This window comes from Phasianus colchicus, chromosome 1 (genome assembly GCF_987193195.1).
Source record: "Phasianus colchicus chromosome 1, bPhaCol1.hap1.1, whole genome shotgun sequence".
NCBI classification, from domain to species: domain Eukaryota; kingdom Metazoa; phylum Chordata; class Aves; order Galliformes; family Phasianidae; genus Phasianus; species Phasianus colchicus.
In genome coordinates, this window is record NC_143436.1 from 168356869 (window position 1) to 168382440 (window position 25572).

The 25572-nt window shown below is 38.0% G+C and overlaps 2 protein-coding genes across 7 annotated transcripts; one reads left to right on the top strand and one right to left on the bottom strand.

Moving 5' to 3' along the window:
- Positions 1–25572, top strand: LACC1 (laccase domain multifunctional purine nucleosidase 1). 3 transcript variants are annotated; one of them, XR_016461671.1, is made up of 8 exons: positions 1–325; positions 16987–17576; positions 18919–19100; positions 19611–19776; positions 20886–21111; positions 21881–24345; positions 24849–24892; positions 25491–25572. XR_016461671.1 is itself a non-coding variant. In XM_031615715.2 (6 exons), exons 2-6 carry the CDS (start codon positions 17009–17011, stop codon positions 22053–22055), a joined length of 1317 nt encoding a protein of 438 aa, XP_031471575.2. In that variant the 5' UTR covers positions 1–325; positions 16987–17008; the 3' UTR covers positions 22056–24628. The 3 variants fall into 3 exon arrangements, 1 of the variants encoding a protein (XP_031471575.2); XR_016461672.1 differs by having other exon boundaries at positions 24849–25077; positions 25491–25561; XM_031615715.2 differs by lacking the exons at positions 24849–24892; positions 25491–25572 and having other exon boundaries at positions 21881–24628.
- On the bottom strand, positions 3971–12351 carry CCDC122 (coiled-coil domain containing 122). Of its 4 annotated transcripts, none has more exons than XM_090131501.1 (5): positions 12276–12351; positions 10985–11117; positions 8344–8742; positions 6885–7001; positions 3971–4280 (listed from the first exon to the last, which is right to left on the bottom strand). In XM_090131501.1, exons 2-5 carry the CDS (start codon positions 11096–11098, stop codon positions 4116–4118), a joined length of 795 nt encoding a protein of 264 aa, XP_089987627.1. In that variant the 5' UTR covers positions 11099–11117; positions 12276–12351; the 3' UTR covers positions 3971–4115. The 4 variants fall into 4 exon arrangements, with proteins under 4 accessions (XP_089987627.1, XP_089987622.1, XP_089987635.1 ...); XM_090131496.1 differs by lacking the exon at positions 12276–12351 and adding an exon at positions 11965–12186; XM_090131509.1 differs by lacking the exon at positions 12276–12351 and adding an exon at positions 12108–12154.

Here is a 25572-nt window from a genome sequence, read left to right on the forward strand (position 1 = left end):
CTCATTTTCCCTTTTATGTTGTGTACCGAATGTAGACTTGACGGGAACAAAGATCTTAACCACTATTTTTACATTTTCTGCCACACTTCCTCTTCTTCAGCATCAGAGGCTGTTACAACATATGAAAGGGTTTCATATGCAGAGTGTCAGCTGGCAGCAAGGGGAAACCCTTCTCTTTACCACCCATCAATACATAATGCTGTGTCACATGCCACACTTTGACACGCCTCAAAAGGCTGTTGAGCGTGGAGTTTACGTGGTATTTTCCTTCTTGTTTACACACTATCATTGGAATCTATCAACAGTCGGTAAGACTCATTGGTTGGTAAGTTTTCCCACATTCTCGTTGGCCTCTCTGCTGCTGTTTGCTGTCTGTTTTGCTATTCAGAGAGGGCAGTCACTCCTCTTGCCATCGCCTGCAGAGCACTAAAGCCCGAAGTTCCTGCCTTACTCCCACACCCACCCTCAGAAATGATTGATATGGGCTTGGGCAGCGTGCTTCTGTGCTGCGAGCTGTACATAAAGTACACTTACTGAGCCCCAAAAATCATAAATCATTCTCCTACTGTTTGTGTTTGCTTGCTAAGAGAAAAAAAATGCCCTGAGATCAACCTACTACTGTTCAACAGTATTGTACCAAGAAAAACATGTCTCAGCAGGCTGCCAGGATTTGCTAGAATTAGGCAATTTTATAAAAAGCTGAATATATTCTCTTTTTCATGTCTTGTACAGAATGCTAAAAGTTTAGGGAAGACATTAAGTTTTATTTCTCCGTTTCAGTTGATTTTTTTCCCTGATGAGTTTTCTCTGATTAAGTAGAATTCACTAGTAAAATGTTGATGCCTTTCTTATTTTTTTTATCTACCTGTTAAATTTTACAATTCTTAATTTGAACATGGGAAAATATTGAAGTACTCTGGGATACGAAGTTCTGTTCAAACAGAAGCATGCAAAATGTTTTCATCCTGCATAATCTGATTCTTAGCACATTAAAATCCCAAGTGCAGATTTCAGCTGTACTTGGTGACTAAACATATACAAGTTTGGTAAGGGACAGAGGACAATAAAAGTTTCAAAGATAAGAAATGAAATCAGCCTATGTGTCAAGGTAGTTGAGTTAGACACACAAATGGTATGTTTACATGGGACAAAAACCTATAAATAGCCTTTAAATGTGATGGTGATGTGAGATGTCAATAACAACAATATCCTAAAATTAATTATCTCAGAGTTGGAAAAGACTTTTTGCAACATGGCGGACTTCCTAACATACCACATTGGTTCATACTCTATATGGTCATAAAAGCATCAGCAAAACATCCCTGTGGAAGGATCATTCTTTTTTACTCAGAGGGTGGTGATGCACTGGAACAGGTTGCCCAGAGAGGTTGTGGATGCCCCATCCCTGGAAGCATTCAAGGCCAGGCTGGATGTGGCTCTGGGAAGCTTGGTTGGCAACCCTGCTCACTGCAGGGGGTTGAAACTAGATGATTATTATGGTCCTTTTCAACCCAGGCCATTCTGTGATTCTATGATTAAGAATTGGCTAACACAGTTCCTCAAATGCTTATTAAAGATGATCCAACACATAAATGGAATATTCGTAGTAAGACTGTAGGTAGTTTTATTTGGACCAAAACTGACATTTTTATTTGGTATGGAATATAAGATAAACTTAGTTCTAGTGTAATGTGTTAATGACACAAAAATGAGAACAGAACAGTTATACACAGCATAGACATACGCAGCAAAATGAATGCTTGAATTTCTATTTTACGGCAAGAAAGCTAGGAAACACCTTTAATAGCTGAGATCCATTAAGTTGATAAGGACCCTGTTAGGTAAAACTATGAGCTTTCTTGGAAGATACAGAACAAAAAGGAGTATTAGAAACTCTAGGCTCTGGACAATAGGAAGGTCTGTGTACCACAAGATGTAGTACTAAAAGGAGTGGAGTATTACACGCAGTTTGCATGTTCACCTTTGTTAAATGATACTGAAACTTACTGAGAATAAGTTCAACCAACCAACCAACCAAGCAGGTAACACATAGGAATAAGTTATTTACTTGACATGACTGAATTGTGTTACAGGTGTGTTGGTACACAGAAAATTCCTATTACTCAGAGAAGTAATAATGGACATCTTTGTTTGTCAAAAAGAAAACCAATGTGTGATATTTTTGTTAAGTTAGAAGGTTTGGACTGTTTGCAAGAGCTGTTTTCAACTGGTACTAATGCACAAGGTTAAACTGTGATATTACAACTGGTAATGGAAGTGTCCAAGTAAATTCTGTTGATATACTTCATGTAGCTGCTGCAGAATATACCCTTATGCATTACTGTTCTGGTTCTGATGTAATTAGAAAATAACTCTGAAAACAAGATAATGTAAATTATAAAAGGCCCATAAGTACCAATAAACAGTAAATTCTACAATTTTTCAAGTGTGAATCCATTTCTAGGAGACATACACAAATCAAATGCAAGCTGTTCTGCTGGACATAGGGAGAAACAGCTTTAATGTTACTGTAAGTATTATGTACGTGACCAGACAAAGATCTGTTGGTGCCCCTTCTAGACTCAAAGGAAATTAATGTGTGATTCACATCAGAAAAGAAAGGTAGTTAAGACAAGAGGTAAGTTTTAAGATGTCAATCTTTGCCTCCTTTTAGAATAAATTAGGTTAAAAAGTTTTAATGGATCAAGTTATTCCTATCAAATTACACTTACTACAGCATAGGATATTGAGGTTATCTATTTCTACAGTATTGTGTTAAAATAAGTGGTCCCATCAATTATACTGTAATAGAAAAAGACCAGATAAATCTAACCTGAGAATTGAACAGTATTACTTAAAATGCATATTAAAGAAGCCATATATATATATAAATGTCCTATGTAAATTAGTAATAGGATTGCATTTTAAACTTTGCTTTCCCACACTGACAACATATGGGCAGTTGAACAGATTTAACAGAAAACACTTCATTTGCTAACATCTTCATCTTATAGTCAAGTACAAAGATAAATCTAAATTATGTAGGACGGTATTCTAAATAAAAAGCTACCTACTTTCAAATAACAGATGAATGTCTCTGGTTACATCTAGCCAGAACTAATACCTGAAGTATAGACAAAGTACTGTAAATTCCATGAATGGCAAGCACATAACAAAAATGAGACAAAGAAAAACATCTACTGTTCACTGTTTTAATAGGAGTCACTGGTGGTCACTTATGTTAAGAATGATCTTACCCAGTGTTGAGCACTTAATGTTTGATGGCTACTTAGTTAATATCCTCTATGCTCCAAGTTCTTCTGTTATCACTGATCTATAATCAGGAATTGCTGTCTCTAGCTATTGAGTTGTTCCAGTTTAAAATCTATCTGGATGCAGTACTCTCTTCACCTATTAATTCCTCTTTATTAACTACAGGGAAAGATATGTTTGACCATTTGAAGTTGGACTATCTGAAGGTTTTGTCTGAGCATACTTGTTCCTACGCCTTTTATAGCTGGAAAGCCTATGTCTGCTTTTTACCCATGTGAGGACATTCTGGCAGTCTTATGGCAAACAGGTTGCAATACTATCTATATGAATTTCCCATACAACTGTCCATCAGAGCTTTAGTATCCCAAGAATGCAAATTTTTACTAATACTATTTTTTCTCGAGGAAAAAAATATGTAGGTCTCAGTCTTCAGAGATCTAAATAAAGAAAAAAGAAATCAAATCTCATTTGATTGGCTTTACATTACTTTTTAAAGTAAAATTGGAACATACTGTGTAAACACCTGGAAGTGGTAATATCTTTTTCCTAAACAGCTTGAGGCTATGGAGAGAAGAAGGAAAAAAAAAAAAAAAAAAAAAAAAAAAAAGTTATTCCAAAGATATTAGATTGAGATCAATTTTTTTTTTTTTTTTTTTTAAATAATAATTAAATAAAGAACAAAAGAAATCACCCTGCTTTGGCGCAGGTATTGGGCTACTTTACTGTTTGTAGTATTTTAACAACAACAACAAAACAACCCCAACCAACAACCAAATAACAAAAAAACCCTGCCTGGAAAAGATTACCTAGACTGTATTGCATTATAGCTTCATTAGGTTGTTTTAGATGTTAATCTGAAACTCCACTTCTCCAAGACACTTCCTGAGTTCTTCTGCCTTTTTCTCCATCTGCTGAATGTTCCAGTGCCATTGTCTTTTATTTGAATGCAGTTTGTTCAGCTGACAGTGCAAACGTTTCAGAATAGCATCGTATCTTTTATTCTGTACCTAAGAAAAATAGAATAAAATACACTTCAAAAGTTTTTCAAGTAAAGCAGTATTTACAGAGTTTTGTTCACCTAACTGTATGTGTCAATTCTGACATCCAACTGTGCCATTCCATGCTGACTTCACAGCTACTGAAAAAACACAGAAACATTTAAGAAGCCAGTGATCTGGTTACTGTATTTACCTGCTTTGAGAAAATATCAATCATACCTCCTTCTCCCCTTTAGGAAAACAAACAAACAAAAAAAGCTGTTTTCCATCAAAAGCTTAGGTGACTAATTCAATGTTGATACCTGCTCTACAGATGTTCAACAAAGTAAATTCCACCTGAAAAATCATGAGTATATTACAGCTGTGGCAAGGCTTTGTACACGGAACATCTCATGTTCTAGGGTAAGAAGTAAGAAAGGATGAAATTTTCATTCTTTGACAAGTGTGTTTGGGTATAGGAGTACAAGTGAAGTAGTCCAGATAGCCTCAGTTGCATCTTCACTGTTAGAATGCACTTAGAAAAATGTTTGTTTGTTTTTTAGAAAGGCAAACCTGTAACTATGCAGTACCAGATCAGTTTTGCCCCCACTGAGAGGTACTGCTGTTTCAGACAACCCTTTGGAGATTTGCTTTCTGAAGTATAAAAGCATGAAACACTCATTGCAATAAAAATGGAAATATACTTAATGAAATTTCATTTAATGAAAATTTGGCCTCAGCATAATTTGAATAATGTATGAGTGGCAATACATTCTAGTGCCAGGAAGATGAAACATTATTACATTGTATTAAACACCCATGATGGCATACAGCTGCAACAGAACTACAGCATTGACAGCAATGACTTCCTGTGAATCATTACATTTCTTACAGATCAGGCTGCCCAGAGTCCCATCCAGCCTGGCCTCAAATGCCTCCAGGGATGGAGTAAGACTTAGATAAGTACTTAAAATAATTGCTGAATCGAGGTACTAGAAGTTCTACAGCAATAACAAATCATTAATTTGGAAGCTTAGAAACATGGCAGCTCATATCCTCTCTCTAAACCGATGAGAGGAGGTCAGTTACTGTTAACGTAAGCATGGTTAGAAGCTGAAAATCCATACAAGATGTAATAGTACTATGACAAACTCTGAAGGCGTGAGGTGGGATCAGTTTGCAGACTGACAGCTAGCTTTTGAGACGTATGTGTGACCTGTTCTACATGCTTGTTTTGATCAATAGAAACCCAGACAATAGATAGCACAAAAGTCTACAAAGACTGGATTATGCGATTCACCCTACTGTAAGCAGCTACATTTGGCCAACTGAATTGACCTCTAATCTGCATCAGCTGGACTGACTACATCTCCATAGATTATAATGGGAACCAGTTTAACTCAAGCACTTTTAAGTGTCCTGTGCTGAATCCCATCCTTGCATCCTAGTGGGACTCCAAGTCTCCAGTGTTTTCCTTTATTCACATGCTTGCACTGCATATTCTTTCCTGGATTCTGCTGAGGACTGCTGGGCATTAATGTTTCTGCTTGTTCATTGTCACTTTATATACAAAAAGCTGGACCATTTTACAGAGAACTCTTAATAGAAAATTATACCCTGAACCATTTGATTTTTAATCCTGCTTGCTTCTGAGACACAAAGATTTTATAATCCAAATTGAAAAATATGTTAACCTTCTCTACTTAATTAAATTGGTTTTGATAACAGAGCAGAACATTATTTTTAGGCTGCCTAATTTCACTATGGGTTTAGAGAACTTTATTAAGAAGCTGTTGCCTTGGTAATAAAATATTTTTCAGATGCTGAATAGCAGAGACCTATACTAAAGTAGCTGTGCTTTGCTCTTTAGTATAAAAATTCTATGCTGTTCTCCATCACTTGAAAAATTATTCTTTTTTCCTCCTGCTTTTTATAGTGGGCACCAGAGGTAACCTCAGTTCAGTTAATCCTTACATTATCAGGCTTTGATCATCATATTTTGTGGAATTTATTTGAATTAAAAAGACAAATGATGTGCAACTTCCAAAAAAACTTTCCAGACATACAAATGATTTTAGTGTGGAACAAACCATAAAAATTCAATTTAATTACCAAAAAAGAGAAGAGCTAAACTATCTATCAGAATTTTATCTTGGCAGCTAATTAAGAACTCCTGTGTTATCCCTAATTTAATGTAATTCAAATTAGGGAGATTCACTGGAAAGCCATTTTTTTGTGTGTGTGCAATTGATTCTCCCATTGATGAGGTATCAGAAGTGAGGAGACAAGTCATGAATAATCAAGTCAGCAGTAAGAATTAAAATATTTCAAAAGTACTGCAGAAATAAAATGTACTTTTCTTTACTATAATTCAGTGGCCTCTTCAGATCACAATTTATAGATTAAGTCTTTCTTAGAAGACTTAAGAAAAAATGTTCTTAGCTTTTTCTCATAAACCCAAAGAAGATCTGGACTTTAGAAAGATTAGCAGTATCAAGAATTTAAGATAGTATAGTTACTGTATATACTTGAATAATGCATGGCCAGCAACCATGCATCAAGTACTTCAAACTTCATCTGTACTATCTACATTCTGTCAGAGAACTGCAATTACGTTTTATTAAAATGACTCACCTCAATTTCTTTTCTAAGTTTAGCATGAGCTTTTTTAATTTCTTCCAGCAAATCTGTTTTTTTATTGATGAAATCCTTCACTGTTGTGATTTCCTGTTTTATAAGTGCAATTTCTTCCTGCAGATTTAAGTTAAGATAGAGAAATCCCCTCCTATGAAAGGTTGCACAATTTATCTACTCTGTTTAACAGTTTCATTTAATTAATAAAAATGAGTTGAAGATCTGTAATATATAATTTCACATTCAAGTAATAAGAGATTTATAATTAAAAATAATTAAAACAGTAATTAAAAATATCATAAAATCATAGAATCACCAAAGTTGGAGAAGACCTCCAAGATCATTCAGTCCAACCATCCACCTACCACCAATATTTCCCCACTAAACCATGTCCCTCAGTATGACATCTAAATGATCCTTGAACACCTCCAGGATCAGTGACTCAACCACCTCCCTGGGCAGCCCATTCCAGCACCTGACTGCTCTTTCAGAGAAAAAAAATTTCCTAATAGTCAACCTGAATCTATGGTTTTATGTACTTTAAAAGATGCACTCTTGGTCTGAAGTATGCAAGAAACTATAACACAGAAATCTGAACTCATTTGGTAATGCTTATAATCTTGTTTTAAATCTTTTTGTTTGTTTGTTTTTGCAAAATCAAGGAATATTTACTGTAATATTTGAGATAGATTTTTTCTTTCTCGTGGGAAAAATATGCTATTTATTTTATTGGGGTTTCAAAAATTTCTTGCATAAAAAAAATTCATCATTTTACTTGAATAACGTAATACTGCATTTTCAACAATGCAAGTTGTGTCAGAGTTGCAATTTGTGATTTCATTTCACCTTCATGCATGTATTTGCTCATATATTAGCAAATTTTTGTGGTGGGAACTTCCAGCTTTTTTTTAGTTTTTAATGATTCTTGCAATTACACTCAAAAACAACAACGTAGACTAAAACACCAAAAACAATGTAATGTTTCTTATCTACTCCTTTCTATCACCCTCTCATCAAATCTATTTTCTGTTGCCTCAGCTGTGGTTTGCTCCCTAAGAAGAAAATTAAATGAATGAAGTGCTGTTACAAGAAAAGCGTAACATCACGGCTGTGTTCCACACAATTATAAAAAGTATGCATTTAACTTTATCCCTACTAACCACATAATCACTTGGCAATGATATATTTTAATTAACAACCCTGTAATATTTTCATAACTGAGCTCATTCAGCTACAGAGAATGAACTCTGCAATAATATACTGGTTACTGGGGCTGATGATTTTTTTACTGCAGCTGATGACTTATTTTCTCCAATTAATTTATCATTTTAAATGAATCTTTATTCCCCTAGTCAGTTCATCATGGATATAGAGTTATTAGACCAAATAATTGTATCAGTTAAACTGCACCAAAATTGTTGCACAGGAAAAGAAATGAATCAATGCGGAAATACAATACCTGCATTTGCTTTATAGCAGAGCCTTCTGGATTCTGGAGGTCACTCATTAACTCTTCTTTCTTTGCTCTCAGCTCAGTAACAATAGCTTTCTTTTCAGCAAGCTCAATCACAATAGGCATTTTACTTTCCATCTCCCAGAAGAGACTTTTATGAGCTTTTATTTTTTCCCGATATTTACTATTTCTTGCAGATGTCATCTCATATTCTTCCTGTATTATTTCTGTATCAAACCTCAGCTTCATATTTTCAGAATACAGAGCTCTGACTTCAGCTTCTAGGCTTTCGCAGTGATACTTTGTCACTGCTATGGCATCATCTTGCAGATATATTTCCCTTTCTGTTTTCTTCATTTCTAACATAATAGAATCCATTTCTTTTTCTAGTTCCTGATATCTAACCTGTAAAACATGTCACCATTCACTTAATAGTACTTTTATTTGAGAGGATGTCAGATATCTTGTTAAACACTGTAATTCAAATTTATTGATGAGAAGATTCTTTTTTACTTCTTTAGATGTGTTTGACTGGAAGATAATCAGGGATACATTTCATGAAATCACAGAATCATCACCTTAGAGACATAATGGAGGAATGCTATTTTAGATTTCTATCCTTAAATTGAGTCTAAAATATGAAATAAGGCATTCTTTGAATCACTTTAAATTACATAGGATCAAATGCAATCTTAGTGTTTTTTAGAGACAGAAACTGGTTTAGTTCAAATCAGAAAAAACCACACGGTACTAAAAACACACTTAGACACACATACACAAACACATAGATGGGTACTTGTGCTGAGGGAGATTAACTAACCTGTTCTACTGAAGACTTTATCCTGCCCTCATCACTGTAGTATCTGAGTGAAGGATTAATGTCAGCTATTTTAAAACCCTTAAGAAATAGGCACCTAGCCCTACGAGGGCTTCTATGTCTTTTCACTGATGAGAAGCGAACAATTCCAGGAACCAGTACTTCATCATCCCATCATAATATGGGAGGGCTCAATCACTGCCTCAGAAATGTTTATCTCTTTTTGTTGACTAGAGAGAGCCTAGATGACTCATATGGGCTTAACATATGATTTGCAGGTGATGCAAGATGGCTGTGATGAATCCCACCTTAGGTAACAGCCAACTACTGTGTATTAAGTGAGAGAATTTTGCACTGTGATTAATGCTGCCTATTATCTTTTCCCTAATGGAAGCATTATGAGTGCCACGAAGTCTCCTATTCAATGTTTTGAACCTAATAAGACACTGTCAGCTCTTAAGAAGAAAATGTTTCAGCATAACTTTCAGTAAACCCGGGTTATAGTTTTTGCAGGATTGGTATCTCTACCACCATTTACTGAGTACAGGAAAACAGAAGATTTTAATGGAAAAGATCTTCAGTTCAGGAAATCACCATTTTACATGTCTTATGGGACACATACAAGTAGGAATAGAGTGAGAGATGAAAACACACTTCTGCATTCAGTTCCTAATTATTTAACCTTGTTGTTCTACTACTAATTATATTTGTATGGACTTCCTCAGGTTTGGGAAATTTTTGAAAAGAAAAAAGATGTCAGAGAGGAAGAAATGAGGAAAATTAATTATCTAAGATTCTGAAGTTCTGTCCATATTTGAAAACTGAAACAATTGTTTAAATTGCTTGATCAAAAATTAATTGTTACAAAATAACCATAATATATTACAGTGTGATAAGAGAAAACTTCCTGCACTGTTTGGACAATTAGCCATTCCTAACCAATTAAAGTCATGGAGCCATCATAGAATCATCAAGACTGGAAAAGACCCCTAAGATCATCTAGTCTACCTTTCACTGCTCCTTCTGAGAAATGACCCTTGTGCAGGAACTCAAACACCAATTATTTTAGTTGTACAGCATTCACAGATGTTATCATAAGATCTCCATTTTATAATCACTCACACTTAAAAATGCCTGAGCAGTACTGTGCGTTTCCTCAGACTTAAATGTTTGCCTCTCAACAGACATTTGATCTCAAAGCATAAGTGACAATTGGAAGCTTAAATTCTGTGAAAGATTAGAATGGAAATGAGTACTCAGTCTTGAGGAAAACCACACACATCCAATATCCTACCAAATAGATAGATAGATAGATAGATAGATTTGGTATTTAATGACTATAGGACACCTATTACACATGCAAATTAAAAACAGTCTGTATGGAAAAAGAAATTCTGTACAACAAGAAAAAAATTGACAGTCTTGAGAAAATTTATCCAAAGTGATGCTCTCAAAACCTCCTTTTTTTTTTTTTTTTCTTTTTTTTTTCCTCCCATTCATTTTTCAAGAAATCAGTGGGATAAATGCAATAAGCTCTAAGTTGAAATGCAGTATTTTGTGGGATGGTTATTTCAATGTTTTATCTTCAAAATAACATTAAATAAATGCTTCTGCTATAACTTGCTCTAAGGAAGTCTTAGCTAAGGAGCAGCCTTACAAATGATACATACACAGTTTTGGCAAGGGCTAAACACCACAGAGAACAGCTTACGCTTAAATGTGAACACCCAGAAAAAAAATCAAATATGTTCATGTCTTTTTTTATCAGAATACATCCACATCTCATGAATAAATTAAATGAACTAAGCAACTCTAAAGAAGGTTTATTACCTGCAATTGGAAAAGAATGATTTTGTTTTTTTCTATCTCTGATGACTGTAAATGCTGCTGCTCAGCAACTTGTTTTACAACTTCAGTTAGTGAAGGATAATTCTCCTTAGCCATTTCAGACAAAAGGAATGACCTATAAAGGACATAAATGATCAGTGAGGCCCTGGCACAGCTGCCCAGAGAAGCTGTGGATGCCCCATCCCCGAAGACATTCAAGGCCAGGTTGGATGAGGCCCTGAGCAGCCTGAGCTGGTGGGTGGCACGGCCCATAGCACAGGGTTGGGCCTGGATGGCCTTTAATGTCCTTTCCAACCCAATGATTCTGTGATTCTGTGAAAACAGAAGTGAATTGTCTTATCGTCATTTTATTTCCTGTTAATGTACGAGAACAATAATAAGGACTTCCCTATGGGAAATTTTGTTTGGTTGCATACACACAATTATATACACACAGTTTTGATTTGTTTGTGGACCAGTGGGTGGATGCTCAAAGCCAGTGACTGAGAATTAGAACTCTTTCTTCTGGCATATTTTAAAATGAAATATCAGTGTTTTTTCTGGCTTCTCTGCAGGTCCTCAGTATTTTAATACAGCAATCCTAAATGGCCTTTAGAGCACACCTTCATATTCAGCCTGAATATGTACATCATTGCCATTACTATATGGCAACTGTGTGTTATTTGTTAACTATTCTTAGCTTAAGAAAAAAAAAACAAAAACAAAAAAACAAGATGTCAGACTGTAAGTCACAAATTAGTACTACAAAAAAAGAAAACAAAACACTGACTAGAAAAAAGTTGTATCTTTGTCTCACTTCAGATAGAAGACATTAATGGAGAAATACTGTGTTGTTGTGATGCCAAGCTATGAAGAAAATGTGCAATGAGACTTAAAGTGTACGTTCAGGACTAATATATTCAATGTAAAATGGATGAACTGTGCCTGAAGATTAGTGGTCTTGACTGGAAAACCAATTTTACCTTCTGCTTTTAGGGCTGTTACCGCTGTTGGCCAGTCAACCGTCACTTCACCCCTCTACTCTGCTCCCCAAGCACGTTCACACTCCCAACACCAAACAAGCCTGCCCCAACCCCTCAGGAAACATTTTTGCTGTGCTCCCCACCCCTCAGAACGTCACAACAGCCACCTCAGCCTTCACTGCCCCTTCCCGCCCAAAGCGCGGCCCACCATCCGCCAGGGAAGGCCAACCATTCCTTAATGCATAGTCTTGTGTCACATCCACATAGATCCCTCTGAATTCCAGGGAAACAGCTTTAGCCTTAAATCCCACCATTTTTATAGTTTAGTAGCTCATCTCTGCCCATGAACTGTTCATTTCATCCCTTTTTTGAGGTGGTGGAAGCTGAATGTAAACACACGAGCTGGAGAAGTAGCACCGATTTGTTGTCTGCATCCTGACACTGTGTGGTTTGTATCTTGGCTGTTTTCTAGCCTTTTCTTTATCCCTTTTCAGCACTATGCACAGAAAGTAACTAGTAATTGCAGTGTTTTGGTGTTTTTTTCCTTTGCTTAGTCTGGTTGAAGGAAAGGAAGTGGTTTTGTTGGTCTCCCTGTTAATTTTTACACTATATCCTACTTCATCCATGTCTGACAATGGGCTGAAAGCCTCAAAGACACCCATTATCTGCAAACAACATGAAAACAGGTACCTGGATACTCGAAGGAGGAGACAGCCACCTCAGTTTCCTTTGGGACAGAAAACTGGGAGAGTTGAGCTCTCCTCCCTTTGCCCAGTGTGTCCTGGAAGGAAAAAGGGAGGAGAAATGACAGAGGACCCCCAAGGAGTGTTTGGCATCTAACAGGAAAGGAGGTACAGGAGTCACAGGAGAGCAATTTGTAGGAAATCAGACTTCCCAAATTCCTTTGTTCATGGAAAAAATATTTTCTTTCTCTTTTCTCTCTCTCTCTCTTTTTTTTTTTTTTCTTCAGTTGCCATATACTTATCTGCTATGATTTTAACACAGCTGAGAAAACACATTTATTACCAAATGGCTTGGAACAACCCTGATACAAATTCCTCTTTCCCCCACTTGCCTTTTGACCACTTCATTGCCCTGTCCAAACACTCAGACTCTTTTTACTGAGCTCTGCAAAATTTCCCTCTGCTCCAAAGCCAAGCTGCCTTCCATGTTGCAGGCTGTGGCTGAGGGTTGGCCTCTTGTAACCCCTGAGTCCTGCTGAATGTGCTTTTTCTTGACTGACTGCCAAATCCCTGGCTGGAACGTGCAGCTACATGTGCCTTGCCTTACATGTCCCTTAGAAGAGGAACCTCTCGGTCTGCACAAGTGCTTCCTTAACTTCTTTGTATTCTTGTTCTGCTCTGGTGTGCCGCATCTCTGAATCCAAGGTTGTGCAATGCTAATGAATTAGGTGTGATGACAGAAGTGGGTTTCATGGCAGGGTTAATGCTGCTTCCGGGCTTAGTGCTAGCCAGGCACTGAATCACAGCGGTGCTTTTCAGTGCCGTTTGTTATTTCCTGTGCCCAGTGACAGCAACGGTGCAGGGTCCCATCATGAAGGAGAAATACAGGTTCCCACTCCGATCTTACCTAGAATAGGAATTTCCACTTTGTGCAAATCAGCTGCAGGACTGACTGTGAGATGTAATATATATAAAGCTGGCAATGTGTGTTATCAGATGATAACTTTCCAGAGGTTGAAAGAACTTTCTGCCTGTGTAAGTAAATTCCTGTGCTTTAAACTCATGAGCTTTCTGATGAAAACTGCATATACTTCAGTATTTTCTTTCGAAGTGGTGATTTGTTTCTTCCACTTTTCCTAAATACTCCTAAGTTAAGAGAAGCAGAATATTTTAATCAAAGTAAAGAGGTTTTTATGACTTTTTTTTCCTTTTTAGTTCTTTGTTTTTGAAATTTTAGTGCAATTGTGTTCATATATCTGTTCATTTGGATTGCTTTAGTGGTCTGTTTTTCTGGGTATCTCTTTTTTTCCAATGTTAAATATTTCTTTCCTTCTCTGAGTTTCTGTAAGATAATGTGACCAGTAAGATTCACAGATGCAGGAAGTTGCCAGCAAGCTTGTCTAGACCAATTTTATGAATTAGACGTCTGGGTTTTTTGAAAATTGCTAAAAAGCAAGACATCTTTCTGGGTTGTCTCTACCACTTGGTTTTATTTACTTTACAGTTTCCTTTCTATATTACCTTTGCCTTTCTCTGTCACTCTCGACCTCCTCTCCTCATCTATCATTTTTTATTATATTTTCTTGAAGTCTGTGCCAGAGGATCATTTTACTGTCCAAATTTTTGTGCGGATAGAGATTCAGAGGGTAAGTGAAACAGTTAACAAGTGGCCTTGACTTGAGGTTGGTGCAAGTATTTGTCTTACGTTCTGTACAGAAATGAGCAACTCCATTTTTAAATACACTTCATGCAGTTACGTGCAGTGTGACTTTCCATGGAGTGTGGAGCGTGTTGCTTAAAACCTGAATAATCAGGAATGCATTTTGGATAAGCCAAAACATTGCTTTGTTTGGCAAGCCTGTATTCTGAGTAGGATTTTGTTTGGGGGACTTAGAAAGCAGTCATGAAGTTCTACTGTAACTCTAAGCAATTGTGTATTTCTGACACTGCTGTAAAACAGTAGGTCTCTGCTACAAAACTGGAAGGGTTGGAGGGTGAATCAGCCCCATTGCTTCTGTGCATACATCTCAATAACTGCCTCTGCACACTTCCGATAATGCACAGATGGCTTAATAACTATGCAGGCAGTTACCTCTCCCTCAGCAAACACTTTCCTTCCACCCTTTCTTTGGTGGTATTTCAATGGGGAAGTATGAGGACGGCCATGAGCTCTACTTAACTCTCCTCTATTGACATATCTGAAGTGGAGCAGTAATCTATTTTTCTACCACACCCCTCTGTTGTACTGCCTTTGCTGGGGCAATTAGCTATACCTAGATTAGGACTTGTCATACTCTTACCGACCTCCCACAGAGAGTGCCAGGGTAAGGAAGGAAATCTCCTGATTTCCCAAGTCACGATCTTTAACAGCGTCTCTTTTGACGCTGTTTCCTGAGCAAGCTGTTTTCTCTAAAGTCTGTGATCAGTTCTGTGTAAATAAAACCCTGAGCAAAATCAGGAGTGGTAAATTCCTTGGCAGATGCTTTTATCTGCTGTCACATTTTGATACTTTCAGCTCACCAGCTTTGATAGTCTCTAATTAATCTTTGTAAGTGTTCAGTTCGCAGAAAGGAAAACACCGTTTTCAGTCAGGATTGTTTTTCTTCCAGTCTGGAGGAAAGAACAATGAAGAAAACAAAGGATGTTTTCTATAAAACCTGCTCTGAATAAACAATCCATTAAAACAAGAAGAGTATTTGACCTCTCATTTGAGTGTAGAAACTAGGGTCCACTATCAACCACAAAATGCCAGGAAGGGCACCAAGTGTCCCATGGTGATAGGCCTCAAGTACACACTGACACTGCATGTTCTGCTTGATAATGAAATACTGTGAAGCCAGAGTGTGTAGTTAGAGGAAAATGAGGAACTGGAACAGGAGAAAAGTCCCAGACATTATCTGATATACATGGCTCTGGTAGTAGAGCACTAAGTTTAAAGACTCATCACACTCAAATTCTTTGTTCCTGTAAACTAGTAATTTGTGTTCATGAACAGTTCCTTTCTGTACAAGGAAGCTACCAAACAAAAAATAAAAAATGGAAGTATCTCACAATCCACAAGAGAAGCCATGTACTACAGGATGATAGTAGCTAGCAGAAACTGGAACAGGAGGATTGTTTATTTCTTGTGTTGCTTGGTAAAGTTTCAGTATCTGTGCTGAGTTCGTATGTGTGCTGAGAAGAACTATGCCTAACATATAACCCCAAAGCAGAAGTCAGAAATGAGCAAACTGATGCTGTTGGTGATGCAAAAGAGCAGAAGTAAATATCTTGTGAGCAGAAAACATGCAGCTGTATTAAGAACCCAACACTGATGCTGCCAGGAGGGGTGTCAGATACAAGCTCCACCGCAGCAGCAAATGTATGAAGGGCTTCAAAAATATTGTTCTTGAAACTCCTCCTGTCCCAGCAAGCTTAAATTGTGAAAACCTCCCTGTTTGATTCCTCTCACAGAAGGTCCCAACAATCAGAGATCAAGAAGATCAGTATGTTGATGTGTGTTAAGTGATTCAATAAATCTAACGTTAAGGACAAATCCTTTTTAATCTCTGATCTCAGATAAAACTTAGGTAGGTGAGATGGTAGACAAACAAAAAAGTATGAAAAATAATTCCAATTTCCTATGAAAACATAGAATCACAGCTTCAGAGACTGGCTTGGGGTTGGAAGGGACTTAAGGCCCATCCAGTTCCAAGCCCCCTGCAGTGGGCAAAGTTGCCAGCCACCAGCTCAGGCTGCCCAGGGCCCCATCCAACCTGGCCTTGAGTGCCTCCAGGAGTGGGGCACCCACAGCTTCTTTAGGCAGCCTCCCCCAGGGCCTCACCATCCTGAGTAAATAATTTCCTCCTAACATCCAACCTAAAGCTCCCTTCATTTAGTTTAAAACTGTCCTCCCTTGTCTTATCACTATCTGCCCATGGAAAAATTCCATCTCCATTCTGCTTAGGCAATGAGATCTCCCTGGACACTTCTCTTCTACAGGCTGAACAAGCCCAGCTCCTTCAGCTTTTCTCCATAGGAGAGGTGCCCCAGCCTTCTGATAATCTTCATGGCCTCTTCTGGCCTTGCTCCAGCATCTCCACATCTTTCTTATGTTGGGGGCCCCAGGTCAGCCAGACACAGATCAGCATAGAACTCCATGTGGGGCGTCACGAGGGTAGAGCAGAGGGGAACAATAATATCCCTTATCCTGCTGGTCACTCCTCTTTTGATGAAGCTCAGGATACAGTTAGCCTGGATTTGGGCTGCAAATGAAAATAACTGTGTTTAAACTGAAGGTGTCATCTTGCCTTTCACCTCTCTCTCTTTTTCTTTTTTTTTTTTTTTTTGCTACCTGTAGGAATTTTTAAGTAGCCAGGAATATGGTGGAAGCAGTGCTGATTGATCTGTTCAGCCTGCCAGCCAGCTTGCACAATGACATTCAAGGAGTACTGCGTAACACCCTGGAAACTATTGAGAAGTGCTCTTCCACTCCTGCTCCATTTGTTTATGTAATGTGCTGCCAGATGCCAGAGAGTGAAAGAAAAGGTGAACAAGAATCCTTGTTTCCAGCTCTGAGAGATTTCCAGAGTATGAAGGAAGGACTTGAGGTAGTATGTGCTCAGACTACAGCTGCTGTGTTGTACACCGTCAAACAAATACTTGATGAAAAGGACTTGAGCATCATTAAAGTTATTCTCCCCTCCCTAAGGAAAGAATTAATGAAAGTATATATAGACCATCTCTTTACTGCAGTCTACCAGTTTGAATTTGAGGATTTAAAGGTGGCATCTGATTGTAATAACCTGCAGACAATTGGACCAAAGCGTGAAGAGCAAACAGTTTCTACAGAGGATGTGGCACTCATCCGAAGTGAGATTCAGATGCACTTGAAAAGCCTGCCAAGCCTGAAAGGGGAGCTCACCATCCTCAAATCTTCCCTAATTCCAGGTAGAGTGTTATCCCAGCTAACAGATTTTATGTAGAACGTCTTTCTTCAAGGGTATTGCAAAATGGGTAAGATATGGAAATATCTCAGCAAGTATCTCCATGTGGTATTGTAATAGTGCATCATTTCTAGTGTAAGAGGGGAAGTGACAGTGCAAATACAGTAAAAAGACCTGCAAGTCTTTTCCAGAACATGGTCAGAGGAGAGAGAGGCCTAGGTCTAATGCGAGCAATTTGCAGACAGTAAAGTCCCTTCCCCTCTATCTGGGAATTACATGCTGTGAGAGTTACTGTCATGTTCTGGAAAGGCAGGGTAGGACTTTTTCCCCAGTCTGCAGCCTCATGCATGCCTGGTTAATCAGACTCATGGCTCAGTGTCCCTGCTATGACATGGCCCAGCTTACTGCATCATGTCTCTCAAACAATTACAGGGTCTCTTGGTTCAGAGGAAAGCTAAGAGGTTTCCTACTGCAAAAATTTGGAACTGTGTTTCCCTTAAAAATGTATCTGAAGTGACCCAGGAAATAAAAGGAATGCAGGTTACTTAAAGCCATCTGCATTCATTATGTTTCAAGTTTTTTCTGTGACTTTTATCAAACTGCATAAAAGATATTTCAAAACTTAACTCTGATTATGTCACTAAGCTTGTCAACTATCAAGATAGCAAATACTGGTACTGGGGCTTTCTTTTTGGATTCAGCCTCACCCCATCATGAAACCCAGCAATTCCTTTTGGTGCATGAGATCACAATAAAGACTCTGTTCTGTAAAAACAGAGGACTTTTCCAATAATGCGAGAAATTCTTGATCCTTCCACTGTACTTCAAAAAGATGTTTGAGATTCTTAAAGTCTTGAGAACTGGTACTTCATTTGCCACCTTGAAATGATAGAATCATAGAATGGCCTGGGTTGAAAAGGACCACAATGATCACCTAGTTTCAACCCCCCTGCTATATGCAGGGTTGTCAACCACCAGACCAGGCTGCCCAGAGCCACATCCAGCCTGGCCTTGAATGCCTCCAGGGATGGGGCATTTTGAATGTTTTTAAATGTTGATTTAAAAATCTATTCTCCCTTTCTGAGTGAGTTGCCTCTTCTCTTGTGGGTTTGCACAACACCTCTGTAAGGAGCCATACAACATCTGCCAGGCCTCCATCTCCTCAAACTTCTCAGAGAATTACGATTACGAACAACAGGGAGAATTTAAATGGCAGAGTTGAATAAGAGATAAAGCAGCACTGAACTTTTTTGTCTGATTTCAGTTCTCTTCAGTATAAAGCCATGTAATATTTGGACTGGTCTTGTGTTGAAAGCAATTGCTTGTTGTCTTTCTTGCTTTGTCAGATGATATCTTCCTACATGGATTCACCACGAGGACAGGTGGGATCTCCTACATACCGACTCTAAGCTCCTGCAATCTTTTCAGCAGTTCTAAGCGGAGGGATCCACAAGCTGTTGTTAAAGAAAACCTCCGCAGGCTTGCTAATGCTGCAGGATTTAATCCAGAGAACTTTCACAGAGTCAAGGTATCTTATCGAACAACAAGCTTATGTAAAATAATCAAATCTTCCTTCATATACCACTGGCTAAAAGTGTAGGCATTACTTTTATCTTTCTAAGCAAGAACCTGTGAAAATCAGGGCAATTAAAACATTTACGCTGGCACTTTAAATGAGGAAAGTGCCATCCAAACTGTCAGCTGTTGGTACAGTATGGAGCAGCAGCATCCATATTGTTGTTTCTTCCAAGTATATTCTAACTTTTATTTACCACAGAGTAGAATAATCAGATAATCAATGCATGTTTTCTTAAAAAAAAACAAAAAAACAAAAAAACCCCACTTCTTTAGTGTCTCTCTACTGATACATCTGCATGGCATTTGAACAAGAGAGTGCCTGATATCCGTGCATAGCAATTGGTGCAGAAGAGATTTTTCTATGCGAGAAAAATCCCAACCAAAACCACAACCAACTTGCATTAATCAGAATGTTTTTTACTGTCTCACCACTGTGCATATTGCGCTTTTATTTTGACAGACTGATCATGCTAATGCTGTGTGTGTTATGGGAAAGACTGAGCCTGACAACTACGATGGAATAGTTACGAATCAGAAAGGTGTTACAATAGCAGCTCCAGGGGCTGATTGCATACCATTGCTGTTTGCTGATCCTGTCAGAAAAGTCTGTGGTGCTGCTCATTCTGGTAAGGACTTTAAATCACAGAGGTCAAAATAACTAGGAGATCCCTGTTAAGGGAAATTTGGACAAAGAATTACAAATTAGCAACTGAAAGTGCACAGAATAAATAGGTGAAAGTTTACATTACAGTTTAGACTTCTGCCTGTTAACTATTTATCTTGACAAAGATTAGTTTTGAGAATAGCTTGTTTACTAAGCTATTTCATAGCTGTAATAATAATTATGTATACTTTTTTTTTTTTCTGGAAGTGAAAACTAAATAATTATTTTCTATGCACCATCAAACCTCACGTGTAAAGAACATTTCTAAATCCAGAGCCCACAAAAATCATTTTGGATCAGATGAAGTGTTTGGTTGGCCTAGACAATGAGCGTAAAACCAAAGCAGGGATGGGTATGACAGTGTGGAGATAGTCTAACTTTAGAATATTTCCCAAATGTTAGGCTGGATCATGTATACTGTGATAAGATTTTCCTGTTGGAGCTGTTTTATTTCATAAAAAAATTGTATTTATCAGGGAGAATGCAGAGCTGAGAGTTTATTCACAGCTTTGATGCTAGTACTCACCTTTATATGGTGGGAAGCTTCACCCCTACATAGAACTTGTGAGTAACTGTCTACTTCATACAGTTGTTCATGCATTCAAAAAAATTATCCAAAATAAAGACAGATCTGTGACTCATCCTAAGAGGATGAAGACTTTGACATTCCTTCAATAAAGTCGTTGTTCTCCAGCCTAGTGAGTTTAGGTCAGGGAAATTAAGAGGAGTGCAAAGTCAACCAGGAGTGTCTGGGACAAACGGGAAAGTTGTAGTTTATATTGGGGAAAAGGAATGGAGAGAATTTTATCCACTCTTGAAAGTTTTAAGAATTTGAAGTTATATACTATTAAGTGTCCATCACTAAAAACTGTAAAATATGGTCAATCTGTAGTTGCTCCTCTCTTCGCTGGCTTTTCAGTTTTCATCATACCACATCATCATATAAAACATGACAGTTGTTTATTTTTTAAACACTACTTTTGCTGGATCTTTAATACTAACATACTTTTACTTAATATAAAGTTGAAGAGAAAATTTAGATTTTTTTTTTCACACTCTCATTTCTCACAGGATGGAAAGGCACACTGTTAGGAGTTTCCATGGCCACAGTGAATGCTATGGTATCTGAATACGGCTGTAATGTGAAAGATATCCTTGTGGTCCTAGGTCCATCTGTAGGACCTTGCTGCTATAAACTTCCTCGTGAATCAGCTGAAGAGTTTCACAGAATTGATCCAAAGTGTGTGCGACAGTTCGACTCTGCAGCTCCATATATTGATATTAGAAGAGCAACACGGTAAGTCTGCAGAGTGCATTTCCATGGCATGTAGGTTTTTTTGTGCTGAGTGAACTAGATTTGAAAGCAAAAGAACTCGAAGTGCTAATTCCACATTGGGTATCAAAATAGCATTGCCCAGCAGTATTATGGTGAGGGTCCTCTCCATCTTAAAGTGCTCTCTAGTACTTTGCAGGTCAACAAATTATACCTTTTCAATGAAAGGTATCTATTCACCTTTGCTGGGATTCAACTATTATTTTGCTGTCATGCTTTTAGTTTTTGGATTATATACTTTTTTTTTTTTTTTTTTTTTTTTTCCAAATTAAGTATTTCTAATGGCTGCAGAAAAGCAATCTTTTTAGTCTAATGTTGAAAGAAAGAAAAATGAATAAAAGTCCCACAATATGAACACAATTAGTTCAGTTGGTGCTTGAGTTTCTTTCTGACTGGTATAAATTACAGAGTCATAGAATCATAGAATGGCCTGGGTTGAAAAGGACCACAGTGATCATCTACTTTCAACCCCCCTGCTGTGTGCAGGGTCACCAACCACCAGACCAGGCTGCCCAGAGCCACATCCAGCCTGGCCTTGAATGCCTCCAGGGATGGGGCATCCACAACTTCCTTGGGCAACCTGTTCCAGTGTGTCACCACCCTCTGTGTGAAAAACTTCCTCCTAATATCTAACCTAAACCTCCCCTGTCTCAATTTAATACCATTCCCATTAAATGTGGAGATGTAAAAAAAAAAAAAAGGTTTTTTTTTTTTCTGTTTGTCTTTTTTGAAGGATTCTTCTGGAGAGTGGTGGGATTCTTCCTGAGAACATCCAAGATGATTCTGTCACAGACCAGAACCAAAACATCACTTTCTGTACTGCATGCCACCCTGATAAATTTTATTCCCACTTTCGTGATGGCACTAACTTCGGTACACAGATTGGTTTCATATCAATCAAAGAGTGACATAGTATCCCATAATATGAAGTATTACTTAGACAGTAAGTCTGGTTGCCTGTCATCGTGCTCTCCTCACAGAATTTCTTCCTTCTTTGTTTCACGAACTTGCAATGGAAAGTACAAAGGACTTGAGATTCTCCTGTTTCTTCCTTTCCCTGCCATTCGGAGGAAAGAAGAGCTGCCTTGTGTATGGAGCCAATAATTCTTGGGAGAGACAGGTTCCAAAGGAAACAAGGACAATCCACAACAGTAATGAAGCACTTCTGTAATGCCAGGTGCACTTTCCCAGCCAGATGCAAGTCCCTATTATCTTGCCTTCTTGACCAAATATTTCCCATAAACCTCACTATCTTAAGGTAGTAAAAACACACACAAAAAAGCCACCAAAGTCTTAATTAGCTTCTGAATGAATTTAAGGTTGACATTACTAATGAAGAAAAGGAAACCTGTACTAACTCTTTGGGTTACACCCCACTGTAGTAATTTCAGGAAAAGGTTCACGTTATGAAATTATGTGCCTGAGATTGTTTTTGTTTGGATTAATTTAAGGAAGTGCTCCAAGGTACTTAAAGAAAGTAACTTGAAGGTAGGACAGAAGCAAGATCCCTCGGGAAAGATATTGCAAACATACCAGTGTTTCATTTATTGTGTTCCACATGAATAACAATTTCATGTTATTCACTTGAACACTTTTTAATTGCAAAGAAATAGGACTAAGACTTAATATAAGCTAGATAAGATAACATGTATGTTCATGTTTCTGAGGATTTTTTCTTTAAATCAGTTGTGCTCTGCTAATGTTCACTTAGATAGTTCCGTAGTGCCAAGTTATTTAATAAATATAAAAAAAATGAGAGAGAATATAGCCTCAGTTAATTTTACTGACCAGCAACTGACATGCTTATGTTCCTAATAAATTCAAAGTGTGCACTGTTTTCTTATGGCCATAGAAAATTGGCCTCTAGATATTGCAACAGATGTCAAAAGACCAGGTTGCACAGGGCTTTGAACAACCTGATGCAGCTGGTGGTCTCCCTGCTCATGGCAGTCGGGTTGGAACTGGATGGGCTTTAAGATCCTTTCCAACCCAAACCATTCTCTAATACTGTGGTTCTGTGTGATAGTTTTTGACATGCGAACACTGAGATTTCCCATTCTCTTCAAGTTCGGTGGTGTTTTGTCCACTAGAGGTCAGTGCTCGCTCATTTTGCTCTTCCATCCTTGGCTGCTGTGTGTATTTGGGTTTTCGAACAGAATTTTGCAAAGCACTGTAGAGCACTTTTGCCTGTGTCGTCATCTGCCATGTTATTCCGATATAGGTGCTTGAAGAGAAATCTATTTTTCATTTTGTTGGGCTGTGATTCCGAACTGACCAAATTAAAAGTGTCCTTGTCCTCTGCGAGAACAGATATTTTAAAAGGTTTTATTTTACTTCTGAATGGCCCTTGTCAGAGAAAGACTTGGTACTGAGTATATTGCCTTCTGACTGTAACTATATTCTAAAAATATTTCCTCCAACTCTCCTACTTTATTAGAAATATTATCCCCCTTCTACTATAATACCACAGTTCTTCAGAATAAAGATCCAGTCACCTCATAAAAACCTCACCATGATTTTCATCATTCTTGGTTCCTGTAAATTCACTGTGGTGATGTTCACAGCTGGGGTCAGACTGGATGTTCAAGATCCAGGAGGGACAACACTCTGCGGCTTAATGCTACCAAGCATGTTAATGCATGGCAGCTAATTGTGCATGGCATGTATATGTATTGTGTGTCTGTATATATATGTATATATATCTATTATCAACTTATTCCAAGTATAGAATGATGTAAGTACACTTACAGACTTGATGCACTGGGTTAAAGAATAGCAACCTGCTTTCACCTTTCAGTTCTGCCCCTGTGCCCCAGTATCTCAGTGTGAACCACTTTATGGGCACTGATTGATGTTAGCAGGGGAGTGATGCAGACATCTTCCCTTCTGCTGTTTCAAGTACGGAGGCAGCAGCACCATGCTGCTTTCATTCAGTCCCTGCACCTACAGCTCTGACAGAGCTTGTCAGCTTCCTTCTCCTAATCTTCTTCCCAGGTGGGTTGAGAGCATGCAATCAAAAGCAGTGGAGTTACTCAGCTTACAAGCTCAGCTGCTGAAGCACATTACAGGTAGCCACGTGTCTGCTGTTAGCCCAGCTCACCTCCAAGATGGTTTTCCACTAATGCATTTTGCTTTGTAGTGAGTAAAAAGACCTTGAGGCCATGCTAGTTACCACAGTTCAAATGCTCAAACAGCACAGTAAGTAACAGTAACTTGATAGTGATGGTAAGCCCTGGCTTGTTGCTACTTGCTTGAGAACAACAGCAAAGACTTTTTCTGTTTAGAAAAATACCATTTACAGGTCATGGTAGGACTATGCAAGCTGGGCAGAGTGTGAGAATGAGAAGAAACACCACAGGCTTTACCTTTTAGAAGGCAAATTGATTGCACAGTCTTTGTTAATTAGTTCTTTTGCACTAAATTAACCTACACTGTAAACCTGTCAAGACAGGAAGCAGGCTTTTGTATATAGATCACTGAGGTGGAGAACTCCAATAAATAATAATAATAATACTGAATTTCCAAACAGGTTGAGTTGTATATCATGCAGAGTCACTGCCAAAAATAACACATTTATTTCTGATTAAAAAATAATAATAATAAAGCTTAAAGCGAGGTCATGATAAAAAGCAGAAACATTATTCTACATCTGTATAGAAGGATTTTTATTTACTCATTTTTATTACTGCTGCTCACTACAGGTCTCAAGCAAATCATACCTGATTCACTGCTGCTGGGGAAGCTGGTAAAAAACTTCATGAACTGTTTGTCTGTGCCTTCCTATTGACCTGATCTCATTCATTAACCTCACCCATGAATATATTAGCTGCCTCTGCCCCATTATTAAGTTATTAAATAGCATTATTAATTATGATTGTGGTTTGCCCTGAGGAGAGTGCAAATACAGGATCACAATGAATATTGGTTTGGGTAAATATTACTGTGCAGTTAACATTTTTTGCTACTGTCAGTGCTGAACATGGGTCTCTTTAATTGCATTTATATATCAAAATGGAGTGTATGAGATGTGTTTGAGAAAGGTTTTATTTTTTATTTCTGTAAGATGGTGATGCAGCACCACTGCGGTTCTGGTGTCTCTTTCCCAACTGTAACATGGTTTCTAAAGCTATCTTTTTTTGCCTCCCTCCTTCTTTTCCTCATGCCTAACTCATGCCCATTGCTGTCTTTCTGTGCAGCACCACTCACAATCCCCCCGCAGGGACTATAGGTCCATTCTCTGCAGAGCAGCACAATTGTTCCTTTCCATTGTATGCATATGCCATTTTTTAAATTCTAGCATCAGCGTGAAACTTTTTTTTCTCTAACCCATTCCCATTTTCCAGGTTTCTGCAGGAGCTCCTAATGCCTACCCTACACAACAAACAAGTCAGTATTCCTGGATTCCCTCACTGCCGTCCTCATTTC